At 40.2% G+C, this 25,930-nt stretch overlaps 1 protein-coding gene across 8 annotated transcripts in view; it reads right to left on the bottom strand.

Annotated features, from left to right (window-relative positions):
• The window catches only part of PCDH7 (protocadherin 7), a 426,915-nt gene extending 402,002 nt beyond the window's left edge, over positions 1–24,913 (bottom strand). For 7 of the 8 annotated variants that reach the window (XM_004038521.5, XM_004038522.5, XM_055385509.2 and 4 more), the window contains exon 1: positions 19,206–24,913. In XM_004038521.5, coding sequence (XP_004038569.1) covers positions 19,206–22,379 — 3,174 coding nt within the window. In that variant the 5' untranslated portion in view covers positions 22,380–24,913. Of the gene's footprint in view, positions 1–12,775; positions 13,239–19,205 lie in introns of those variants that run through there. The other variant, XM_004038523.5, reaches the window with a different exon arrangement.
• Between the last annotated feature and the right edge of the window lie 1,017 nt (positions 24,914–25,930).

The raw sequence follows: 25,930 nt of genomic DNA, 5'->3' as shown, positions 1-25,930 counted from the left end.
AAGTACAGAATTTCTACTTTGCCCAAGTCATTATTCTAGTAATTTTCCTCCACAACTTGAAATCTAGTGAAATAGTTAATAATACTTATTCTGAAAGCAGCTTTCAAAAATGCCAATATTCCCCCAAAGTTTCAGTGCTCACCAAACTGATTTTTTTTTAGTTTGCAAAGATAAATTATGACTGATTTAAAACATAAAGTAGTTTGAGCTTATGGAGGTATACGTGTGTGTGTGTGTGTGTGTGTATATCTGTATGAGAGAGAAAGATTGAGAAGAAGGATTGAAGGAGCAGAGAATGCTATGTTTTATTCTGTAGGATTTTCCTCAGAGGCCGATATTTTTTCAGGTTTTTTCAACTATAAGTTTAGGAGAAAACGTAGTCAATCACAAAAGTACAGAACGATGCAACTTCCTATCTATATTCCCTTGGTACATTTATTTCTTACTATCTTTTTCCTTTGATGAAAAAGTCCCTCCCCCACCCAGTTTTTTTTCAATTATTCAGTAAAAAGGCCCAGCAAGAAACCAGCTTAAGTGATAAAAAAGAAATAAGCCAAACATTTTTTGAACCCCTGAGCAAAATCCTTGATTTTTTTCCTTTTGTAAATTAAGACTTTCCTCTCTAGTTCTGAAGCATATTTTCTCTCCTTTCTTCAATAAGACATTTCAGCTTTTGCGCAGAGTGATAAAATAATATGTCTTCAATTCTCCTCCACAGATGAATGCTAGGAATAAAATGTGACAATGTAACTCTGCTATTTTTGGTTACAAGATATTCTTTTTGAAAAAACTATTTTTTTCCTTAGGAAAATACTTAGCTACAGTTTTTGGCATCATTATTTTATTTTTGTTTATATTTCCCGCCATCTTCCCCAAAGCTAGTTTATTTACAATAATATGTAATAGATATTATGTTAATCAATATCCAAAGTGTCACTTGGATTTTTATAGTGTCTTACATTTCCCAGAGAGTATTAGATGAATTAATTAAAGAACAGAGATAAAGAGAAGTTGAGTGATTTGCTCAACATCAGAGATCAAGATTAAAATAAATCTTGTAAAATCTGTATCTGCGTCCTAGCCAGGATTGTAACCACTAATATGATGGCATATTGTACGGTAAGTTATGTGGCTTTTAGATGTGAGGATCTTTCTGCATTTCAATTTCTTTTGATATGAAGCAGTATGTGATGAATATTCTTTTTCTTTCTCATATGAAGCCGAATTAAAACAAAATTCACAGCTGAAGTGGCAGCACTCTTTTAGTATACTAATGACAAAGATCAAAAGGGCATCACACCTGTCAACTCTGAACTCCAGGTAAGTTTCACAAATATGCATGATATAATAATTAGGACTAGAAATGTTTCTGAATTTCTTTTGTTTAGGCTTCACACAAATCACTCTCATTTTCTTTGCACAGCATCTCTGTAGCTTAAAATGTAGAACCCACAATTTCTAAAGAGAAATGCATATAGCCATATATACATGTAGGTTGTAAAAGTACTATATTATATGGATCTATTTGTTTTTTCCAAGCCATGTCTGTTCTTCCTTCACGATGTGCATATGCTATCCTATTAACAGCAATACAACACAGTGGAGACATCAGACACTTCATATCCCTCCAGGGTGTGCCTTCATCTAATGATTAGCAAGCAATATTCTAGATAATATTTGAAATGGTAAGCATAAATTCTTCATTAAACTATTTGTCTGTCTAAGCAGTGCAGTTACATGATTATTTGCCACTAGGAAGCCCTGACTTGTGCTCTGACAATAACTGTTCTAATTTTACAAAAAAAAAAAAATCAAAAATCAAAATTAATAGCCATGAATTCTCAAGAACTGATAAACATACAATTTTATTATTAACTGTGTGAGGTGAGTACTTACACTATTTTTTACTGAGGACTGAAAACAACTGCCACTTGTCTGAGTGAATACAAAGACTCACAAGCGTATTCCTGGTGTATCCAGGAAACATCTTGCAAGAATGATAATAATAGACACAGAGCAAATCATAAATTTCATCAAATTCTTACAATGAGATCATGCAAAACACACTGCATCCTCAATCTTTTCTTCTTCTCTTGAACCCTCCTTGAAAGCATACAAATATTTTCATTGACATTTATAGATTCAAAATTAATTGTCCACTTTCAGACACTAAATTTGAAACAGCTTTCCAAATCGAGCCAGATTGTTCCAGCCCCTAATTTGCTTATACTCTACTCATATAGTAATTGCAGATTATATTTGTGGTGCCCAGAGTCAGTCAGCATATAACAAACACTATTCAACTTCCAGAGTTACTTGCCTCTAAGTTGGTTGTTTCCAACTGGGAGTTAAACTTTCAAAAGAATGATAAGGAGGTATTCTATTGGGCATTGAGACCTGCAGGGGATTGACTGGGTTCCTTACCATTTTAGTATACTTTATTTCCATTCATAGGAAAAAATGCAATGGTGGCAATGTTTTAATATTTATTGTTGGCCAGGTGAAGTGGCTCATGCCTGCAACACCAGCACTATGGGAGGCCAAGGCGGGCAGATGGCTTAACATCAGGAGTTCCAGACCAACCTGGGTAACGTGGCGAAACCCTCTCTCTATAATTTTTTTTTTTAACTAGCCATATATGGTGGCACACACTTGTAGCACCAGTTATATGGGAGGCTGAGGTGGGAGAATCACCTGAGCCCGAGTGACACACTATCTAAAAAAAAAAAAACCATCTACTGTTGAGTAAACAAAACTCTATAAATGCATAAGTGGACTAAGGAAACAGCCTCGCATAGTTAATTCACTAGTTTTTGAAGTCTAAAATTTTAAATCATTCTAATGATACTCATATCAACTCAGATCATATGTATTAAAAACATTATATAACCGATCTCAAAGTTATATTACAAAGATCATATTTTGAGATATCTCAGTTGAAAAAAAATCCTACAATGAAAAGCGTCATCCACACATTAAGAACACAATGTCACAGCAAAAAAATCACTGCACCATTGCTTTCATAAAGAATTAACTTCAGATGGGCTTTGGTTTTGCTTATGTACACTTTAGCTGATTAAAAATGTGTTTCAAATTCTTTGAAGAAAAAAGCATGTATCATAAAAATTTATATAAATGCTTTTAATAAGAAGTAAAATGATATTTTTTAAAAAACTGTTAGATGACATAGGTCATATTTTAATTGACTATTTAATAATGAACAACTAATTTAGGTAAAACTAGAATCTTGTATAAGTAATTCACTTTCACTTTATTTTCTTCCAAACATTGTGAAAGATTAAAAAAAAACCTCAAGAGAAAAACATGTATCTTTTTTTTGTAAAAGGTAAACAAAATGTACTTTTAAAAAAATCCTAGTCAAAATGTTATTTTCTATGAAAAGGCATTTTCCTATCCTGAATCAATTGGCAATCAACAAAAAATAATGAAATTATTTTTTCCTACCTGTACTAATGATATAAATAACAAACTATATACATAATGAGTGAATTGAAGAACATTGAAATAAAATAATGAAAAAGAAAAAATATTTTATGAAGTGTTTCCCAAAAGCACAGGATAAAACTGGTCTAATATGCATCTTCCCATCTTTTGTTTTGCATAAGGTAAGATTTAAGGTGAAACTATTTTTTTAAAAATTGGACAGAGTGACCTAATTTCAAGAACATAGTACAAGATACTAAAATAGCAAGGTTGAAATATCACTGAAGGGAAGAGAAGCAAGGGAATCCAATTCCATTCTCACAGAACTAGTTGGCTGTAAAATAGATGTGTTCCCTCTACTTCATATATGCACAGTGGCAGAGAGAGTGGCCTCTGCAGCCCAACTGTCCTTACATAAACCTCAGTTCTATCACTTTACAAATTGTGTGACCATGAGCAAGTTACTTAACGCTGCTGCACATTGCTTCGAAAACTAAAAATGAAGATAATTATAGGTGTTACTTTATCATTATTATCACTATTTAATGAGTTAATATATGTGAAATATGTTGACCAGTGCCTAAAATATAGTGTGCAATGTAAGTTTAGCTACTTATGTATTTACATATTATCATTTATATACTATTTACATATTACAACACTAAAACTGAAACTCAATGAAGGAAGAAACTTTTTTCTGTTTCATTTATTACTTTTTCTCCGGTGCCTAGAATAGACCTTAACCATAATTGGCATATAGTAGTGATTCACTATTTTCTTTCTGAAAAGTCAACCGCATTACCTCTTTCTGTGTGTTTCATGTATGTATATGTATATATGCATATGAATATGTCCACTACACATAAATACATACGCACATACATTTCTTATTGAAGGTAAAACATTAAAGAAAACATCAAGTTTTAGTAACAGAGTAAATTTTAATATCCTTGACCTAACAGTATAAGCATTAGTTTGGGAAAAATCCAGACATTACCATCTATTGTTCCTAAATCCAACAGAAATGCCATCTCTGTATATGAAATTGATCCTTGTGTTCAACAGTTAAATACACTGAAAAACAGATTTAGATGCAATTTAAAATATATATATTTGTTTATACCATCATTATTGCCATTTCCCTGAACAAGGGAACTGTTAAAGTTTATAATATTAATTGTAGAGGGTCAAATGTAAAATTAGGTCTAGAAGCTTAGAAAGGTACTTCTTAGAAAAAGTCTATTCGCTGTTACATTTTGTTGCCTAGAAATGCTGACCAAAGGAAAAGAAGGAGGAATTTCCCCTTCTGGACTTTGATGAGTTTATCCTGTATTTACCCTCACAAAGTCATCACTCCTACAGCACACTGGACACAGATATATATATATATATATATATATATATATATATATATATATATATATATATATATGTAGTTCTAAGTTACTCATTATTAATTTTATCATCAGAAATTTTTATTTTATTTTAAACATTGAAAAGCACAAAGGGAACAAAAGCATAATTTTTAATTTGTCCATGGATTGGTCTCATGATAAAACGTGTATTGCATGCATACATAATAATAGTGAAGAGTCACTCAGAGCGTGATACCAGCCTTGGTTACATGCCTGGCAGTTTCCATATGCCATGAGAAATCAGACCCACTGGATCTATGTCAGGCCAATTATGCCACTGTGCATGAAAATCCACTGAGACTGTGCTTTCATAAGAAGAATATTAAGTCTACATTTCTGTTTCAACTGACTCCCTCTCCACTTAACTCCTATTGCTTTTCATTTTAATGCTGAAAATGCACTAAAATTTTAAGACTAAATATGAATATTGCCATTAAAAAGAACTGTTAAATTTGTGAAACAGTTTTTAGACTGTTTCATGTAAATGTTGATTTTACATTAATTAATATACCCTCATGCACTTATTGGTTAGCAGAATTAAAAAAAAATAAGATGTTATTTAATGTCAGAAATCTCCATGAAAGCTTAACATTGCAGACAGCAGTCAGTGATGTGCCTAATAAGTTAGATATAGTAAGCTAAACAACGTATTTTAAATTTGATGCCCGTGCAAACGTAGTATAGATTCATATATTTTTCACAAGAGCGATAGTAATTGTACCTTTTTTTTTTTTCAATTTAAGAACAGATCCATAAGGTTGGTTTTTTGGAGCTCATCAAGGGAAGGAAAGTTTCCTTTAAAATGGGAAGTGTACTTTCCCAGGAATGGAGGGGCTGTGTGTAATAAAGACAAGCTCATGAAGAAACAATGGTCCAGTCCAATGTGTTTTTGCTCAGAAAATAATAGATTCTATTATGGACTAAATTATGCCCTGTATTCTCCAATGTGACTGTACTTGGAGATAGGGCCTTTATGGAGAAAATTAAGGTTAAATGGGGTCATAAAGTTAGGGCTCTAATCTGATAGGACCAGTGTTCTTATAAAAAGAGGAAGAGACACCAGAGCTTTCTCTCTCCACTCAGGCACAGAGGAAGGGTCACCTGAGGATGCAAAGAGAAGGCAGAGACCTACAGCCAGTAAGAGAGACCTCATCAGAAACTGAATTTGCCAGCACCTTGACGTGAGACTTCTAACCTCCCAAACCAAGAGAAAATTAACTTCTGTTGTTTAAGACACCCGGTCTGGCGTATTTTGTTATAACATCCTGAGTAGACTCACATAGATTCTCTCTACTAACCTGGATTTTTTCAACTGTAAAAAAGAATGTTATCAAACTATTGTGAGTTTTTCCTATACTACCTAGTTTATGACAACAAGCTTTACCTCTCCACCTTTACCAGGGACATGTCAATAGCACTGAAAGTCATTCTCACAATATCCAGTGCCTACTGGTATATGTGGAAGGCCACACTCGGTTGATGCACCTTGATCTGAAATTATTGTAACTTTGAAGACAGTGACTAGAAGCTATCACAAGATCAAACAAGTGATAAGTGTAACAAATACATACACACACACACACACACATATATGTATACATACGTATTTTTTGAGACAGGATCTCCCTCTGTCACCCAGGCTGGAGTGCAGCAGCGTGAACACAGGTGACTGCAGCCTCAACCTCCTGGGCTCAAGCGATCCTCCCACCTTTGCCTCTCAAAGTGTTGACATTACAGGTGTGAGCCACTGCACCCGGCCTATATTTTAAATATAATATATTGAAAATGCCCCAAAAAGTGTAAATGCAACTGAAAAAGAGGTTAGAGAAATTCACAGATAATTAGAAATATTCTCTTCAGTTGCTTCAGCGCTTCAAAAAGTTGCAAATGTTTTATATGACTCCCATAAACCCTGTCATGTAATCAGAGCAGGAGTTATAATCTAAAGTGACAGAAGAGGAGTTTCCAGAGACTTCAAGGCTTGAACGGGACTTCACAAGGTCACACCAGCCAATCATTGACAGAGCTGGGGCTGGAAGGCAGATTTAGATTCCCTCATCCAGCTTTAGTTTTCTATTTTTCCAGAGACCTTTGAGGAGTAAACCAGTAAGAAGGTGGTAAGAATTTCAAAAGCTGTAACTACCAATTTCACTAGCATAGCTTACATTTTGCAATCAGAATGGAGAATAGGGGTTAGTGTTAAAAACTCAGGTTTCTAGGCGATAGAACAGACTTCCTAGAACTGATTTTCTGAGAATGCGGCATGCAAAACCTGCATTTAAAATGACATTTGTGGCCGGGCGCGGTGGCTCACGCCTGTAATCCCAGCACTTTGGGAGGCCGAGGCGGGCGGATCACGAGGTCAAGATATCGAGACCATCCTGGCTGACACGGTGATACCCCGTCTCTACTAAAAACACAAAAAAATTAGCCGGGAGCAATGGCGGGCGCCTGTAGTCCCAGCTACTCGGGAGGCTGAGGCAGGAGAATGGCGCGAATCCGGGAGGCGGAGCTTGCAGTGAGCCGAGATCGCGCAACTACACTCCAGCCCGGGCGGCAGAGCGAGACCCTGTCTCAAATAAATAAATAAATAAATAAATAAATACATAAAATAAATTTAAAAAACTAAAATGACATTTGTGCCAGATAAAAATCACAGGCCTATTACCCTTGGTTAACACAGTCCCACACCACATTATGAGATCATCCCGATTTTTTTAATTAAAAATAGTTTTAATTCCATTTAATCTTTATTGTTTTGCTAAAAGATTACAGGTAAATAAATGGAATATGTTATCTCTCAAATTATTGAAATATTTAGTCCATCCAACCAGTATGGGGTAGGAGAGCTCTTTACATTTGGTCTGCTCTAAATATCCCACAGATTTTTGTTATTTGTATTTTTTCAAGTTTCTTCCAACAGTGAAAAACAGGCCTTTGTTATCCTCTTTAAGTCTCAGCTTCCTCCAGTTAAGTTAGGGTAAGAAACCACTGTGCGGCAATAATGTGTCAAAAGTGGCAACTATTTTTACTATACTTGTCTAACAGCAGTAGAGAGGAGTCAGGTATGGTGCCACGCAGTTTTTCTACTTTCTTTTTCCCCTTTTTCTTCTTCGTACTCCTCTTTCTCCCATAAGTATGAGAGCAGAAAATGAATGGAGATGAAGCAGTTAGACTGAATTTTCTAGCCTGAAAACAAAAACCAAACCCAAACAAGCCACTTGGTCTAAATAGGAAGAAGTGAAGGTTTCCCACTTTTTCACACGAATCTTGCAATCATATAGCATGATGTTTACTGGCATCCTTATGGTCACCAAGGCCCTGGCCCAAAATTCCAGGCCACAAACATTTGCTTTTGTCAGGCTTGAACATCCTTCGCTGATATAATCTCACCCTACCTCCCCAACTCCTCACTAGAATTCAAGATACGTTAACACAAGTCTCAGTCTTCTAAGCTACTCAAGGTTACCCCATCTTTCCTCAAGGCCCTAATCAAAATTCCCGTTTCTTAAGGACTATTGATCTCTGTGAGTTGCTGACCTAGTTATCCACTTAGAGCAGTTGACACCCTGGCGAGCTAAAGGCTGAACCAAACTGCTTCAGAGGTCACTTACGGTCAGTTACACTTTAAAGGAGGAGTCCTTCGAAAATTCTGGGCTGCTCAGAAGTGACTTTTAGTTGCAAGGCATTGCTCTGCTCTCAAATCACTGCCCGTTGCTCTCAAGATACGGCATATACGTCCTTGCTTAGTAAACCAGGATACGCCCCGCCTCACCTTTAAACATGGCTGCTTGACATTTGACTGAATAAAGATGGAAAGTTTATCGGTGAGCATGGATTAGCACAACGAAGGAATAATATCTGCAGGAATATATCAGTTGACGAAAACAGAGGTTTGTGCGTGTGTTTGTGTGCACATGTATCTACATCTTCTCCAGATAATAATATTCAGAAAAATGCTAAAAACCTGTACGTTTTTGTGATTGTTCTTCATACCCCCTCAAAATGTCAAAGCGTACTGTACGACCAGTGCGTCTCTTACTTGCCTCAAACATTTGCTTGAGTTTAGCTTGTCTAAGGCTTCCGTGCTTACACCGCCAAGGAGAAGAAGGAAGCGGGGAGATCAGAGAATTGCCCATGTGCTACCGAAACAAGGGTCACACACCACACAAGGAAGGCAGGGACTCCGGCCAACACAGCAGGTAGACTTTCATCTTGGAGACACCTACCCAGCAGGGGCAGAAAATAGCAACTATGAGATTCTCAGATATTCTCAAATATAAAATAGCCACCCCATATTCCAACAATCCAATGTGGATGGATCTGCAGGCTACCTAGCAACAAAGCCTAGGCCTTTTGTTTATTTGTTCAACAAGCATTTATGAGTGCCTCCTCTAAGCCCAGCGCTCTACTGGGCACTGGAAATACTGTGACGGCAAAAAAAACTTGACGGCAGTCCCTCTGAGCTTCATGTCTCCCTTGCCTCATATATATTATTTTTCATTGTCCTATGTATGAAGACAGGGAACTTATTCTAGTTGTTGTTGTATCTTCACTCCAAAGCCTTTCAGTGTGTATTAAAGATATAGAAAATCATGGCCAGGCGCAGTGGCACACGCCTGTAATCCCAGCACTTTGGGAGGCCGAGGTGGGTGGATCACTTGAGGTCAGGAGTTCAAGACCAGCCTGACCGAAATGGTGAAACTGCATTTCTACTAAAAATACAAAAAATTAGCCAGACATGGTGGCAGGCACTTGTAATCACAGCTACTTGGGAGGCTGAGGCAGAAGAATCGCTTGAACGTGGGAGGCAGAGGTTGCAGTGAGCCGTGACTGTGCTGCTGCACTCCAGCCTGGGCAACGGAGCCAGACTATGTCTCAAAAAAAAAAAAAAAAGATAGAAAATTAATACATTTTCTAAAAAATGAATGGATTAAGAAAATCACGCACATCAAAGAAAAGTGTTTTGCAAAGTTGCAGATAGAAAATTATTCCCAGAGAGATATTTCCAACTGTGGAATTGCTCCCAAAAGACTTTGGTAGGTTTTTTGTGTGTTTTTTTTTTAAGATAACCTAAAAAATAAAGTTAGGGTTATAAAGTGATTTGCCTAATTCTTGAGGGTTTTGTTTTTTAATCACATATGTGGCTGTAGTTCATAAGTCCAGTCGAATAATTGGATCTCCAAATTAATCCCACAAGCATGTTTTTTTAGTAGTATGAAGTGCAGTTTGTGACTCAAAATGTTTGAAAAACTGGACCTGTTTTAAGGAATTCTTCTATATTCCAAAACATACATTTCAAAACTTCCCTCAAATGTTTTCAGTACTCTTGAATTATGACTGAATTTTTTTTCACAGACGTTATAAGGTTTTTAAGTTAGTTACATCAGAGTCGTGAAAAACCTGTTCATTATTTCAGTATCCTCACCTTGGTATACTGGTGCTTTTCCTCACAGTTTGTTCTGAGGTACAAATAAGCAAACATGTATTCAATGCTTTGAAGTTTAAGAAGCATGATACAAATATAAACTATCATTTTTCTGTCTGATGTGGTGGTGGACACCTGTAATCCCAGCTACTCAGAGGCTGAGGCAGAAGGATCCCCTGAGGTCAGGGGTTCGAATCCAACCTGGGCAACATAATGAGACACTTGTCTCTTAAAAAAAAAATAAAATTTTTAAATGAAATGAAGTATCATTTTTCTGCCCTGTTGTCATCTTTATAATATATTAATTCCATGAGGGCAAAGACTCTATCTTCTTCTTTTAGTACCAGGACCGGTACTGATAGATAAAGGAAAAAACTTTATCCAAAGGATGAACTACTCTAAAATAGACCAGTCTCTAGCATCTCATATTCCTTCTCAGATTTTGAAATGGAGAATTAATTATTGTCTTCTAGTTTAAAATAAAATATCCACATGCTAAACTATACAGGGTAATATGTGGTTTCCTCTGTCTAAACCTGTCCATTGTCCACAGGCACCTCCATAAATGGTAAGTTCCAGTAATTACAAAGGAGACTCACTGACCTAGAGATCTGAGTTTGATAGCAACAGCTGGGTGAGGAACAGCTGGGGAGGCGCTGGGCATGATAAGGGACTGGGGAAGGGGGACTGGGAGTCTGTATCTGATCAATAAACCAATGGCACGTGTTCAAAGATTTTTTGTTTTTAATCACAAGAATAGTAGAGGAATGGTAATAGACTTCTCAAAAGCTTTTTGCTGTTGATAAATGTTGCTGTAATCAGCATGCTGTTGATCATTCTGATTCAGCTTAATAGTACACTAAAATCCTTGAGAGTGTCAGCATTTTTTTTCTTGCTTTGATTTACTATGTTTTTCCAGTCATAATAGTAAATAGCCATAACTTCCTACCCCAGTCTAGAGTGCTGGTTCTCAAACCTTTTCGACTGCTTCCACAGTAAGATATATTATTAACATAGCAACTGAGAACAGAAACACACACCTCCACACAAACACAACTGAAACAAAAATTGCACAAGACAATATTTACTCTTACTATGGGTGATGTACTCTGAATTTTTCTATTTTATTTTGTACTTTTCTAATTGTGGTAGAGACTCAATAAATTGATTCATACCTCAAGAGTGTGTTGCAACCTGTTTAGACAATGCTAACTTACAATGTTCTTCTTTGTGAAGGTATTCATAAATATCACTTCTATGTGATTGCACATTAAATTAACCCAAAATTCTAGACTTTGATTTTTCTGTAATTTGTTTTTAAGTTGATATGACTTGTTACGGGATTTACATTTGAAGAATATCTAGTGACGTTTACTATTTGGAATGAGGAAAACAGCATTTTCAAGAAGCAGAGATTGGTAAGGCTCCTTTCACCAGTTTCTTACACTAGTCCTTGTGTTCAAAACAAAATGAGAGGTTGAGGATAATTAAGTTTTATACAGAAATCCTACTGTACTTGCAGTGATGTTTCTGCAAATTTCCCTTTTGCAAGATTAAATACACAGCTTATAAAATGAAAATCCTCAGGTATACATTAGAGATTCACAGGGGTTACAGTGCATTTCCTATCACTTCCAATGTCCTTCCAATGTCCTTCCAATATTTATTTATTTATTTTTCTTATGTGGCTTTTATATTGAGAGTGATTCACCAAAAAATCTTAAAAATTTGGCATTCTTAGTTCCCAAATTTGTGGAAAATTTTAATAGGGCAGACAGCGTGGTAAATGTATTACAAAATTATTAGACTTTACATATGGAACACTTATTTTCTAGGCTCATAAACACATGCAACATAACAAATAAAGACATAAACATACAAACATAAAGAGGTAGAGGGGCCATCCAGAGGACTCCCTGACCTACCTATAATATTGTTTATACAACTAAAATTCAGTCACTTGCTCTCTCAATAATATGTAACATGCTGAACTCTTTGAAGCTGCTTGAGTTTACGTTATCTGACATCAAATAGGATGTTTAATAAATATGGACTTCTGATAAACGTAGTCCATAAAGAACAGAAAGCCACACATTCCTTCCGAATGTGACTACAGTGACTTTAGCAAATGAAAGTGAAAAGTTCTAAATTTTCTTAAAGAATTAAAAAATAAATTCAAAAATGATCTAAATATCTTGGTCACTATTTCAAGATTAAGAAAAAAATCAATCCATTACAGTGCCCATTATAAATATAAAAAATTAATTTCTCAAACTTGTTTTACAGACAATATTTTTATAAATATTGCTCGAAGTTCTAGCATATATATATATATATATATATATATATATACACACACATATATGGAAACACACACAAACACACAAAACAGCATTTAAAAATACACACACAGAATGAGCAAAAGATATTATCCTTCACTCTAACAAAACTATCTGACAGGCCTGTGATTACATGGCACTTAAAAATATTGATCAATTTAGATTTTTATTCAAAATCAGTATTTAATGTATTAAAGACAAAGACATAAGAGGTTGAATGTCCCTTTGTTCACACAAAGTCTCAAACTTATTGTTGCAATATGCTTTTGGATTTTTTAAAAGACATCACTGTTAAGTCTAATAGGTGCTAACCGCCTCTTTGAGAATGGAATTTCTGGTGACTCAGACATCCATTAGTAGCACATTTCTGCATTAATACTGTTTCATACATTTATTTTATTTTCATACTATTTTTCTGTATATGAGAAAGAAAAAGACTCAAAAATAAAATGTACAACAAGTGGAACAAGCAGTGATTGGCTGACACCCCACGGCCAAGGGCAGGCTCCAGCAGGTTTCGGAGTAGAAAGGTCATCACAGTATGGTGCATAATGGAGCATCATATTAGAGTGGAATTCAGCCAAACACAGTAATGTATGGATGTAGACGCATCTGAAAGAAGGAAAATAAAGATTTATGCAGGTAAAAAAAAAATCGATAAAGAAATTTTCCCCAGTGTCTTATGCCCAATTGGAAAGCTTTAGTAGAGATTTAGGAGCTAAGAAAAATTTTAATGCCAATTTTGTGTTTGTAAATAATAAATACACTTGGGGGGGTGGGGGAAGTTAACTTGTCAGAGGAATCCTACCTGGGAGCTTTAATAGCTTTTTGTTTGTACACAGCATTAGAGTTCAATACAAACATCACTACATTCCTGAAAATAAACCTTGATTCTGCCTTTAAAACATTAATTCACCAGAAGTGATAATTAAGATTAGTTTTAGTGGTTTCAGCTCAATTCTTCTTAGAATGTGATTTTTCCCACAACACTAATGCTAAATAAAGCACTGTGTAATGTACCGCAAAAGAGTCACTGCTTTAGAAAAGATTCTATGGGTTTTTTAAAAAAAACTAAGAAAAGCAAAGCTTACTCTAGATATATGGGAACAGCTCTTACTATTTCTATAGAGTCATAGTAAATAAATGAATGGGAAACCTTGCCATAGTCTAGAAATCGATTATATACTCTTTATACATGACTATTCTAAACAAAGTTGGTTATATATATATTTAAAACACCGTATATAATTATACTAAATCTCCTACATAATCTCCACCACCACATCCTCCCAGGAAAGAAAAGATGTTAAAATGTTTAATAGAGTAGATTGCTGTGCTGAAGTAATGGCTTTGTCACATGATATTTAGTTTTTAAAATAGTTCAGATTTTATTTTTAAAATTAATAGATTCAATAATTTATATTTTATCACTGTGCAAATTTAGAATCTAGTACAGTAGATTGGCTAACTGCCTAACAAGGAAGCAATCCAATTGAAAGTTAACAAAATGTCATATTCTTCTAAAAACTTGCTAGAAAACAAATTAAGAGAAAACATTCGTGCATGACTGTGTGTTAAGGATGCTACTAAAATAAAATGTATGTGCAAAGTTGATAAAATGCACACAAGCCCAGAAGTCAAAAGTAATTATCATTATTGATGGAAAAGGTAAAAGATTATCACAATTAGAATGCATAAAAAGTTTCATACATAATGTGTAGAATGTTTTAATTCTTTTCTATTTAAATGAATTTTTATTGAAATATACTAAATGCTAGGAAGGAACTTATGTCTGTTATCATTGTTCTGCTAATATTAAAAATTCTGTCAACAGAATATATGTTCTTAACCATGTTAAGATGCTTTACTCTATGTCATCAATTACAATCCTACATGAGGGAAAAGAATTATTAACTTCTTTAAAATTCTGTAAATTTTGAATTATATTTTCCCAGATAATTTTACACAGAAGAACTGGAGCCTAAAGCAGAATTATAGTCTATTGTAAAGATGTCAATCTTCATAGCCAAATATATAGTCATAAATAAGTAAGTAAATTTCAACAGATTTCTACTGCAATTGAAATACACACACAGAAAGTTACAGAAATTCAGCTTTTTTCTAAATGTGATGATGCTAGTGATTTCATGTACAGTCATTAAGCTGTTGATTATAGTATATTTTATTTCAACATTGTGTATGTTTAAGTTCAGATATTTTTCACATATTAATCTATAAACATCATGACTAAATAAAAGACTAATACAGCTATAAATGGTATACACGAATATGTGTGTATATGTCTCTGTGTGTACAGAGTTTGTGATATAAACCATGTTCACACTTTTTAACATACGAGATATGTAATTACTCAAAGACAGAAGGATAAGAAAAAATGATTTTGCCATATTTATTGTACTAGATGGTTTATTAAAATATTTAAACTGACTTTGTGGTCTTACATCTAAGTCATTAATTGGTTTAGGATAAGTTTTGGATAAGATTCAAATAATCGTGTGGACTTCTATACAAATTTGCAAATTCATTGCGGATCAAATCAATGGATGACCTTTTCCTTATTTCATAGACATCCAGAGATCCAGATAATGTTGCTTTACTAGATGACTAAAGACACAGCCTAACTTCCATCAGCTATTAGTCTTTTGCCTATGGTATCAGGCCAAATGTAACATAAATTTCACCATATGCAGATTCATTGTGCCTTATGAAAACATCCTTGGTTATAGGCAGGAGAAAAACGTTGTAAAAATTATGCTTACAGAATGAGCACTAGAAGCTATGGTTGGCATCACTATGTAGATGCATTTCCACTAAAGAATATATATATATGCTCTCTCTCTCTCTCTCTATATATATATATGTATGTATACACACACACACACACACACAAATGAATTGACATTTAGTTTTCTTATTGCTTAATAGATGACAGCAAGTCAACCATTTGCTTCCAAAATTGAAGCAATTAAAAAAAAACTTCTCCCAAATTTTTTCACTAGGTATACAATGAATATATTGAACATAATTCGATCATTAAAGAGAACATTATGAATACAAACTGTGAAACTGTCACTGAAGTTAATGTAAATTTTTTGTATTTCAGGATCAGCTGCAAATGGATTTTAAAATGGATGTTTATTCAAACTAAGCTCTTGCCAAAAATAAATTACCTTACTTTCCATTTACTAAATACAATAAAATTTTTACTTGTAAGTGCATTATCTAAATAACAGCCTATCAAGGATAAGCTCAATAGAATTCAAGAATAATAAGCAAAATAGTAACTGTACTTTTCATACTATCGCTCTTTGGGGGGATTACATTATTTTAAAAGAAAATTGAAAAATGCTTAGCACATAGTAAAATACCGGAGACTTAAAAATAAACAGAAAAATAGAATGCATATGCCTTTATGTTATGAATGAAAAACACAGTTGTACTTCTAGTTCACAAAAGTTTAACAACTACCAAGACCAGGTTTACCAAGGAAGAATGAAACAGAAAGGTGGATACTTAATCTCAATAATGCTGTCAATGATCCACATTTTGCTCAGTTAAACACATTATTTAGCTGAGAGCAAAGGCTTTTGTTTGAAATGCAAAGGTATGAACTATGAAAATTTGGGCTACGTCATCAGTGAGTTTTTCTAAAGTGTGAATTTCGGAAATAATTCCAGCAACTCTACCACACACATTTCCTAGAGTCTGCCAAAGAGTAACTATAGAAGCTTGATTTGAATGGCTCTCAAGTCTATGTAAACAAAACAAAAAGTAAGCAGTTAAGGGAGAGTATTATTTACAAACTTTCATTTCTACAAAGCTGTTTAACCTATTATAATGAAAACAACAGGACTTAGGTTCAACACTTTAAAATGTCTAATTTTCATGAAGATAAGAACACTCTTAAGAAACATCACTTTAATTTTTTCACAAATAAAGAACTGCAATAAGGCAATTCAGGAAAACTATAAATAAAATGAAGGCTTTATGTAAAATGAAATCTCAATTTTTAAATTAGACCCTGCTGTATGGAATTGAAAGAATACAACGGTCTAGTTTTACCTTAGATAAATCCATTTATCAACAGAAGGAAATTCCCGTGAAACCCTGAATTCTTTTTTTTCTTTTATAACATCAGGTTTAATCAAAAAAAATATATTTTGACAGTTCTGTAAAAATTAAAGGTCATATATTTTAAAAATAAAAATAGGAAATTGTCTACTTATGGCACAAACAAAAAGCAGAACAAAAAGGATCCCATTTATGTCAGATGTCAAAACAGAATGTAACTTTGTAAATGGATCCGTTGTCCCCTGACAGCAATATTGAGGAGATGAAATATATCAATTACTATTACTAATTACATTAAGGGGAATGTGTTTCATCTGCCTTTATTTCATTTTAGGTCAGCTATTTACTTGGGGTTAAAAGTGTATACTTCTTTTGAATATGTAATGACAGAAAAGTTTTCCAAAGTCACTTTTGGCAAACTGTGCGATTCATTCCAATTGCTTTGAGGGTTTTCTCTTTTGGAATGTGGACTTCTTTACTCAGTTAAGAGGCTAACACCATATATTAGTTTATTTATAAGCATATCACTTTGCCTTTTAAACAGGATGCCAACAGTCTTGATATTAGCTGTTTTAAATATTCAAGAATATAGAGCTAACCTCATCTGATGAGCCAAATGAAGCTTAAGTAACAGCACAGAACATACGAAGTGTTTGCATAAAATATCCATAAAAGTGTCACTTGACATGTCCATTCAAAAGCATAAGATTACACAATTTAGAATGCAAATGCTATCCAGACACAGGACAGAAGTACCATTAGGATAAGAACCGAGGTGTAAATATTCTGCAGACAGATCTCTTCACACTCCTTTGCATTAGGTGTTACTATTTTCTAGAGAAATGTCTACAAATCTCAATTTATTTTTGGGTGTTTAATCTGTAAAAAGTGCTACCAGTTTAGCTAGAATCTTCCTTGTTTACAACACTGATAAAAGCACCAAAACAACACAAAAATCAGCTTCTCACTCCATGTAACACAATAATATGACAGATATAAACACTCCACTATGTCAAATGTTCGTTTAAAATAAATAAATAATTCAAATTCACATACACCAAACGACATATTTTCAAAAGCCATTTAATGCAAATGTAGTTTGAACTGGTGTTTTCTTGGATTGCATTTGTTATTAGATATAAAAGTATATTCAGACTGTTTCTCCTTATCTGAATAGCTACAGTAAAGTACTATATACAGAAAATATTTATTTAAAATACTAATTTCAATAATCATGAAAGCAATTAAGAATTCGTATCTCTTTCTATAACTATAATCTTCAATGAGGCTATAAAATAACATTTTCCTTTGCCTCAATTCTTCTCGGATTCCACATTCTACATGCAAAGCATATTTAATAGAAATTAGATTGACAATCATAACTGTGTTTCTTGAGATGGGTTCTGACAGTAAGAAATATGTAATGTTTTATTAGCTGAGGTTGCTGTACCATGAGACACAGTCCTTTCCAAAAGCTCGTTTGCTGTGTGGCAAACTTTGGTAGATATACAAAGTAAACTTTCTGAGGATGCTATATTACACGAGGAAAACTTTCAAAAATAAATTTCAGATTTGCTTAAGTTCCGCCTCAGAATATTTGTATTTTTTACTGTTTCTACATTTCACTGAGAAACTATTATGTCAAATATTCCACATAATCTTTACATTCTCAATATATCATAATACATACCAAAATAGTCTTGCACACAGTACATCAATCATGAATATTTTCATTACTTGGCTTAAATAATAAATGGCTCATGCAATGTATTTTTGTTTGCAAACTTTTAATACCAAACAGGAAGAATGCAATGGTAATTGCATATCATTATAGAACACTAATTGTTATAGGTATCGATTATTATAGATATAAAAGATTGAAAGTGGAGTTTTGCATGACATTTGCATATCAGTAAATATTTTTAAACCAGCAGTTTCATCAAAGTAGTCAGTATTTCAATATCTCAGACTTAGTACTACATCTGCATGAATCAGCGTCTATTTATCTGTAAAATCCTGCATTGTAAATAACATAGCTAAAACTTCTATGGTATCCAATTTGCATAGACACCAGTAGTAACTTTAGAAACTTTTTCTCTGGATGTAATTATCCACTTAGTTGCCACAGAAGAAAATAATTTCAGGTGAAAACTAACCATCTAAGTAATACACACATATTTATTCTGGAAACAAAAAAATGTAGTATGTATTAGGGATGTCAAGTGCAAAGAGAACTGCCAAACACTGCCTACTCTGAATACTTCTTTCAGTAGTTTAGTGAACCTTAATTCTAATTTGCAAAATACAGTGGTATACCTCTTGTAGATGGCCTTTGCTAAATTAATGGTGCAAAAATTAACATTAAATTCCTACTGTTAAAATTTTAATAACTTTAAAAATGAGAAGACAAAACTTTACAGAAGATAATCTGTCTCAGAGTTATTAGCCTTCCCTGGGATATTTAAATATATTTGGGATACATCTTACCTGTTTGCTGTACTTGTTATTGGTTTGACAGCTGTACTCAGAGCAGTGATCTGATCCAATTGAAATGTTGTCTCCTGCTCCCACAAATGTGTTGGCTGGTGGTAGATCTTGTACGGCCTGGTGTTTTTTTCCTGCAGTTGGTGACTGGGGATGAAGCTGAACAGTAGGCAATGGGGAACTAGATTTGTAATGCCTTGCCAGGTCAGGACTGCCGGGCCCACCATTAACGGATCTGTATCGCCCCATGCTTGGGCTGTCTGACAGCTTCTCATTGACACTATCATACCTCTGTCCATTTGGCTTAGAAGCCTCCACAGTGACAATGCTGCTGTAGAGAGGCTGCTTAGATTTTTTGTTTTTCTTGTCCTTTTTAGGCTTTTTAGATTTGTCATGCTGTTGGGGTGTAAAAAAGTCCTCGTGATCTTTTTTGCCGGCTTCATAGCCATTTTTATTTTTGGACCTGCAGTACCTTGCCATCACTACAATTAAGATGATTAGAATCACCGTCATAATGCCAGCAACCACGCCAATGACAATACTGAGTCTCTGTTTGCTAATTTCATAGCTGGGGTCACCAGCTATATCCTGGGTGAGTGGGGTGTGCAAACTTCTAGCTATCTGGGAGTCAATCACAGTTGCATTAGAAACACTTTCATTGACAAACACGTGCACCAGAGTCGTGGTGGACTGGGAAGGCTGCCCACTGTCATTCACTTGCACCACCAACCTGTGCAAGCCATAATGCTTTTGGGTGAGTTTTCCCACTAAGGAAACCACACCACTAGTGGGATCAATTTCAAACAGCTTGAAGGGATTTCCTCCCACAATGCTGTAGTTCAGGTCTGCATTGATGCCATCATCACTGTCTGTTGCCAACACTGTAGCTACTACTGTCCTGACATTACTCGAAGGTGGCAGTAAAGTGTAGGAAATGTTTTTGGGAAGGGTAACTGTGGGAGCATTGTCATTTTCATCCATCACAAAAAGCGAGACTGTAGCTGTGGCAGATCTGGGAGGATCTCCCCCATCCACAGCCTTGACTCTGAAAGTGTATGTGGTCTGATGTTCCCGGTCAAAAGACATTGTGGAGTAAATGGTCCCCGTGTCATTTTCAATAGAAAAAATGTTATTGTTCTCCTCTATGTACAGGCTCATCTCTGCATTCCGCCCCTTGTCAGCATCCATCACGGTGACCATCCCCACAGGGCTGTTGGGCTGCAAGTTTTCTTTCACATAAAAGGTGAAGACGTCCTGCATAAACTTAGGGTCATTGTCATTCTTATCAGCCACCTGCACAATCACCGTAGTGCTGCCCTGCAGCACGGGGATGCCTTTGTCTTTGGCGTTAACTTTAAACTCATACCTGTCAGTCTGCTCGCGGTCCAGCACGGTATTGACCAGGATGTCCCCAGAATCGGGATCGATGGCAAAGATCCCCATCACAGAGGAGTCCAGCGAGTAGGCGATCTCGGCGTTCTTTCCGCTGTCTGCGTCTGTCGCCAGCACCGTGGCCACCCTCTCGCCCGGGATGTTGTTCTCAGGGAAGTAAACCTCCACCACCGACTGGCCGAACATGGGCGGGTTGTCGTTGGTGTCTCCCACCTTGACAATCAGGGAGTTGTTGCTCGAGAGGCTGGGGCTGCCTGAGTCCACTGCCACGATGACCACGTTGAACTCCCGGGTGGCCTCATAGTCCAGAGGGGTCGAGGTGTGCAAGAAGTACTTTTTCTTGTTCTGGTCGCCCTCGGTGTCGCTGGCTGGCTTGAGCTGGAAGGGCACGTCGCCCACCACGGTGCAGGTGACCACCCCGTTCTCGCCTTGGTCTCGGTCGGACACCTGCACCAGAGCGATGGGGGTGTCGACCAGAACGTCCTCGGCCACGTTGGCCACCCCGTCCTTGAGGGGGATGCGCCCAATCTTGCGGATTTCAATGGACGGCACGTTGTCGTTCTCGTCTTTGATGTTAAGGACCACGGTGGCCTTGTCGGTCTTGGGGGGCTGCCCGCGGTCGCGGGCCATGACCGTGAAGCGCAGCTGGTTCACCTCCTCGCGGTCGATCCGGTGCAGGACGCTGAGCCAGCCGGACGTCTCGTCAAGGCGCAGCAGCCGCCTCACCGACTCGGTGGCCGCCCCGAACACGTACTCGATCTGCCCGTTGACCCCCACGTCCAAGTCGGCTGCGCGCAGTTGCAGGATGGGGGTCCCCGGGGCGCTGTTCTCAGCCAAGTCGGCCTCGTACACGCTCTTCTCGAAGCGGGGGCTGTTGTCGTTCACGTCGGTGATGAGGACCCGTAGGATGGCCTGCGAGGAGCGAGGCGGGTCGCCGCCGTCGCGCACTCGCAGGGTCAGCTCGTAGGAGTCGCGCTGCTCGCGGTCCAGCGCCCCCTTCACGATCAGCTGAGGCTGCTTCTCGCCGTCCGGGGTGTCCGCCACCTGCAGCTCGAACACGCTGCTGCGGCCGCCGGGGTTGGTGCCGCCGCCGCCCTCTGGTGCGTCCAGCCGCCGCTTGGAGCCTCCCGAGCCGCCGCCGCTCGCGCCGTTCCCGCCGCCCCCGGGGTAGGGGGCGCTGTCGGCCGCCCCGGCGCGCCGGCTCTCGCCGCCGCTGCCGCCGCCTCCGGGCTCCTGGAGCAGCTCGTAGCGCTCGATGCCGTTGCGGCCGAAGTCGCGGTCGGTGGCTGTGGGCAGCAGGTAAAGTGTGCCCACCGGCCGATTCTCCTCCACCGTGAGCGTGAGCACGGGCGACGGGAAGGTGGGCGTGTTGTCGTTGATGTCAAGCACGATGACCCGACCCTCAAACAGGTCCACCCAGCTCTGCGAGGGCCCGATCACCGACACCTCGAAGTCCAGGAAGCACTCGTTCTCGTCGAAGATCATCTGACACTGGGGCAGCTTCTCGCGGTCGATGCGCCGCTCGCTCGTGCTCAGCTCGCCCGTGAGGTTGTCGATCTTCAGGTACTCGGAGCCGGACTCCAGGCTGAAAGTCACCTCACCCGATCCGGTCACGATGCCCAGGTCTGAAGCCACGTTGCCGATGCGGACGTCGGCGGGGCCCTCCTCGGCCAGCCGGTACCGGAGGAGCTGCTTGGCGGCCGCCAGGCTGAGCGAGAGCGGCAGGAGGAGGCAGCAGCCCAAGCACCAGCCGCGCGCCCATCCCGCGGTCCGCATCCTCAGCATCTTCTCCTGCTGCTGCTGCTACTGCTCCTTCTAACCACAGCCCCCTCGGCTCCCCCCTCCTCCGGGGCCGGCCTCCTGCCCTCCCCCCAGTCCTCTCCCCTCTCCCGGAAAGGAAGGAGCGAGAGGGAGGGGAGGGAGGGGGCAAAAGCGGCGTGGAGAGTTGGCCGGGAATGGGGGTGGGAGGGCAGCGATAGATGCTTCTTTTTTTCCTCCTGCTTCTTCCGAAAGTTATTGTTTCATAATTCATGCAATGGGTGCTAATCGCCCGCTCGCCTGCCGCCGTTCAGTCGCAGTACTCACAGTTCACGGGACACTGCGCGCCGCGGGTTCGGCGGCCCCCCCACCCAGAGTCATCCCCGCAGCGGGCGGAGAATCCCCGGCTCTAGTCCCCGCTCTGTCGGAAGGGGCCAGAACCGCTCCGGCAGACGGGCAGTGGGGCTGGGAAGAGGTGGGGAATGAGCCTGCAGCCTCCCCCGCCTGCCAGCCCGCTGGTCTTTGCTGCTACTCGAGTTGAGTCCAATTCACGTTCCAGGCACTCACTCCAAACCCAGGCTCTGCTCCGGCTCCGGCCACCCAGACAAACGTGAGTCGCTTCCTGCACCAGGCGCTGGGGCCAGCAACAAGCCAGTCTCAACTCCGACTCTGCTCATGCAGCGGGGGAGCCAGTCAACAGATCGAGAATGAAAAATCCCCCGGCACGTCGCTTCGGGCACGGTGCAGGGGAGATTACTCGCGTCACAGAGCGGTCAGTGTCAGGGTCCCCCCGGCGCGCCAAAGAGAAGCCCGAGCCATCTTCAGAGACGCCCAGAGAGTCAGTCCCTTCTCACCCCGGAGAGCGCGGGTTTCTCTTTTTTCTTAACAACTCTGCGCAAGGTCATTAGTCACGAAGCAGCCGCCTGAAACCGCAGCAGCCTTTCGCCCACGGGGGCGAAGGCTGAGCCGTGCGCACCGTGCGGTGCCCAAGTTTGGGTTCGCAGCCGCAGAGTCCGTGCCTTTTCTCACCTGCATTCGGCCCGCATGTCGGAGCAGTGGGATCTGCAGCGCTGTGCGCGATTCAGGGAGGAGATTGCAGCCTCTCTCTCCCCGCTCTCTCTCGATCCCTCCCCTCCCTCCCTCCCTTTCTCTCTCCTCCCTCCTCTCTCTCCTCCCTCCTCTTCTTTCCCCTTTCCCCCTCTCCCACTCGCTCTCTTGCACGCTCTCTCTCCTTCCTTTTAGTCCCAATGCAGGGAACTCAAGCTGAACTTGATCCCTTTGCAGTTCAAAGGTGAGCAAACCAGGCTCGGAGCACAGGCGACGTTAGCCGGCGAAAGCGCACGGCCAGGCGTCCCCAACGGCAATTAACAAAGATGCCCAATTCTGTCTGGATTTCCGAAGAAAAGCCAAAGGCTTTCGGGCGGGGGTGGAGGGGGAGGTGGAGTCAGAGACAGCTGCCAAGTAGCTTAAAAAAAAAAATTCAGTTTGCCAAGGGGAGAAAAAGTGTCAGTCGGTTGTGGCCTCGGAAGTGCCCTGGCACGGCTGGTGAATTCCGCAGTTGTCTCGTCCCTTTTCGCGTCTGGGAGAGTCTGGTGCGGGCGCTCCCGCCGCCCCTCGGGCTGCAGCGGCTCAGAGACACTGAACCGCTAGTGGGAATCTCCCGTTCGCTACCCGCGAGCAGGAAACCCGCAAGTTGCCCAAAGTGGTGGTTGCTGCTGGGTGCTCGCTCGCTCACGGATCAGGCTTGTCCCTGACGCTGCTGCTGCAGCGGCGGCGGCAGTAGCAGCCGAGCCGCCGAAACTACACACTAGGAGAGAGCGAGGGAGGAGGGCCCGGGGTAAGGAGGCGGGAGGGAGCGTCAGCCAGCCGCCGCGCTCGGGAAAGCCCAGCCTCAGCTCCAGGAGCCGCTCAAAGTGTGCCCAATCCCAGCCAGTCCTCTTTAAGCCAAAGCCCAGTCCCCCTCCCCAGCGAGTACCGCCGTCTTCTCTGGGGGACTTGTTTTCCCTCCCTCGGGCTGGTAAATTTCCTCCTCCCTTGACTAATGCCCAGTTCACGCGTGAGAGCTTTCGGAGCTGGTGTCAGGATAGGTTTCTCCTTCTCCCTCCCTCTCAGACGACGTCCTCCTCCCCCCGGAAAGTGCCTCCGGTTCGCGATTTAGCATCTTAGTTAGGACATGGTTATCGGGGTCCTGGGGAACCTACGAGCGCCCAGAAAGCCACTCTGTTCTGAAAAACCATGACGGGCTGCAGTAGTGAAGAGAGAACATCAAACTCCAGAGAGCGGGAGAAAGATCCTTTTTTGGGAGCTCAGACTTTGGATGGTTGCGGGGGGCAGGGGCGGCGGTGGGTGGAGGGGGAAGGATGTCTGTCTTTGTTTAAATGCTTGACATTCCTGTCGTCGTGCTTGCTTGCGGGGGTAGACCGTGTGTGCGCGCCTGGGGAATAAACACATGTTGGAAACCTCGATATTATTTTCTGAGCAGAAACCTGCAGCCTTTAGTAACTGGCAAAGTGTAGCGTCACCTATCTGGATAAAAGGGAAATAAACTTTAATGGCAACTTTGTGTACCAAAGTGTCCCCAGCTTTCCCATCTCTCCTTTTGACTTTGTGTCCCTTGACTGTCCCTATTTCCCGAAGCAAGGCTTCTCCAATTTTCATTCACGACCACCGCAGCCGGCCTCATCAGATGTCAGGTCTGGTTGTGTTTTTGAACTGAGCCATTTACTCATTTATTTCAGTGGCTGTAAACGAAGAGGCCCGGCTAGGATTAAGAGGACTGAGACGGACTGCAGGTATTTGGGGAGAATTTTTACCATCTCGAAAGAGAGAAAGGGCCGCTGCTGGGATTTGCTTAGTCTTCAGCTCGCCTGACGTATCCATATACATTTAAGGGCCTCCCCTTAAAGAAAAATTTAAAGCCGAAAAAATAAAATCTGTCCAGTGTGGGTATTCTTTACGAGACCTGGGTGACGAGGCAGAATGATTTAAACAAGACAAACACCAATAAAGTCAACGAGCAGATGTAGCGCGCGGTTGTTTGGGCGGGCGCAGGAACAGGAATGAGTAGGGAGAGGCGGCAGAGATTTCCAAGCTCTCCCTACAGGGGATCGTAGATGCCCGTTGGATGGAAGTGTGTGTAAGTGTGTGTCAGGGAGCTGGCGAGTATTTTCCAGTCTGTGAAAGCAGCATCACCCCAGGGGTGGTGGCTCCTCCTCCGAGGCCAGGGCAGGGAACCCGGCCTTCCCGCTAACCCTCCCGCTGCTGGCACCCGAACCTCTCAGCTCTGTATCTGCAGCATCAGCGAGAAAAGCCCCGCGCGCAGGCTCAGTGCGCACCGCCGCAGTATCGAGCCCGGGGCGGGGGTGGGCTCCGCAGCGCCTTCTCGGCCGGCTAAGTGGCAGTAAAGCCAAATCCCTCTTACATTTGGCAAGAACCCGGGTTTATCGGAACGCCTGCCTCCCTCCAAACCTCCGACCCTGGTTCCCCTTTTTCCCAGGTTGGAGGCAAATGGGAGAAGCCGTCTCCACTCCGCGGCCTTGCGCCGTGCATTCCGATGCGCGGCAATATGGTGCAGTGCA

This window comes from Gorilla gorilla, chromosome 3 (assembly GCF_029281585.2).
Source record: "Gorilla gorilla gorilla isolate KB3781 chromosome 3, NHGRI_mGorGor1-v2.1_pri, whole genome shotgun sequence".
Lineage (NCBI taxonomy): Eukaryota > Metazoa > Chordata > Mammalia > Primates > Hominidae > Gorilla > Gorilla gorilla.
This window is presented reverse-complemented; position numbering and strand designations above follow the sequence as displayed.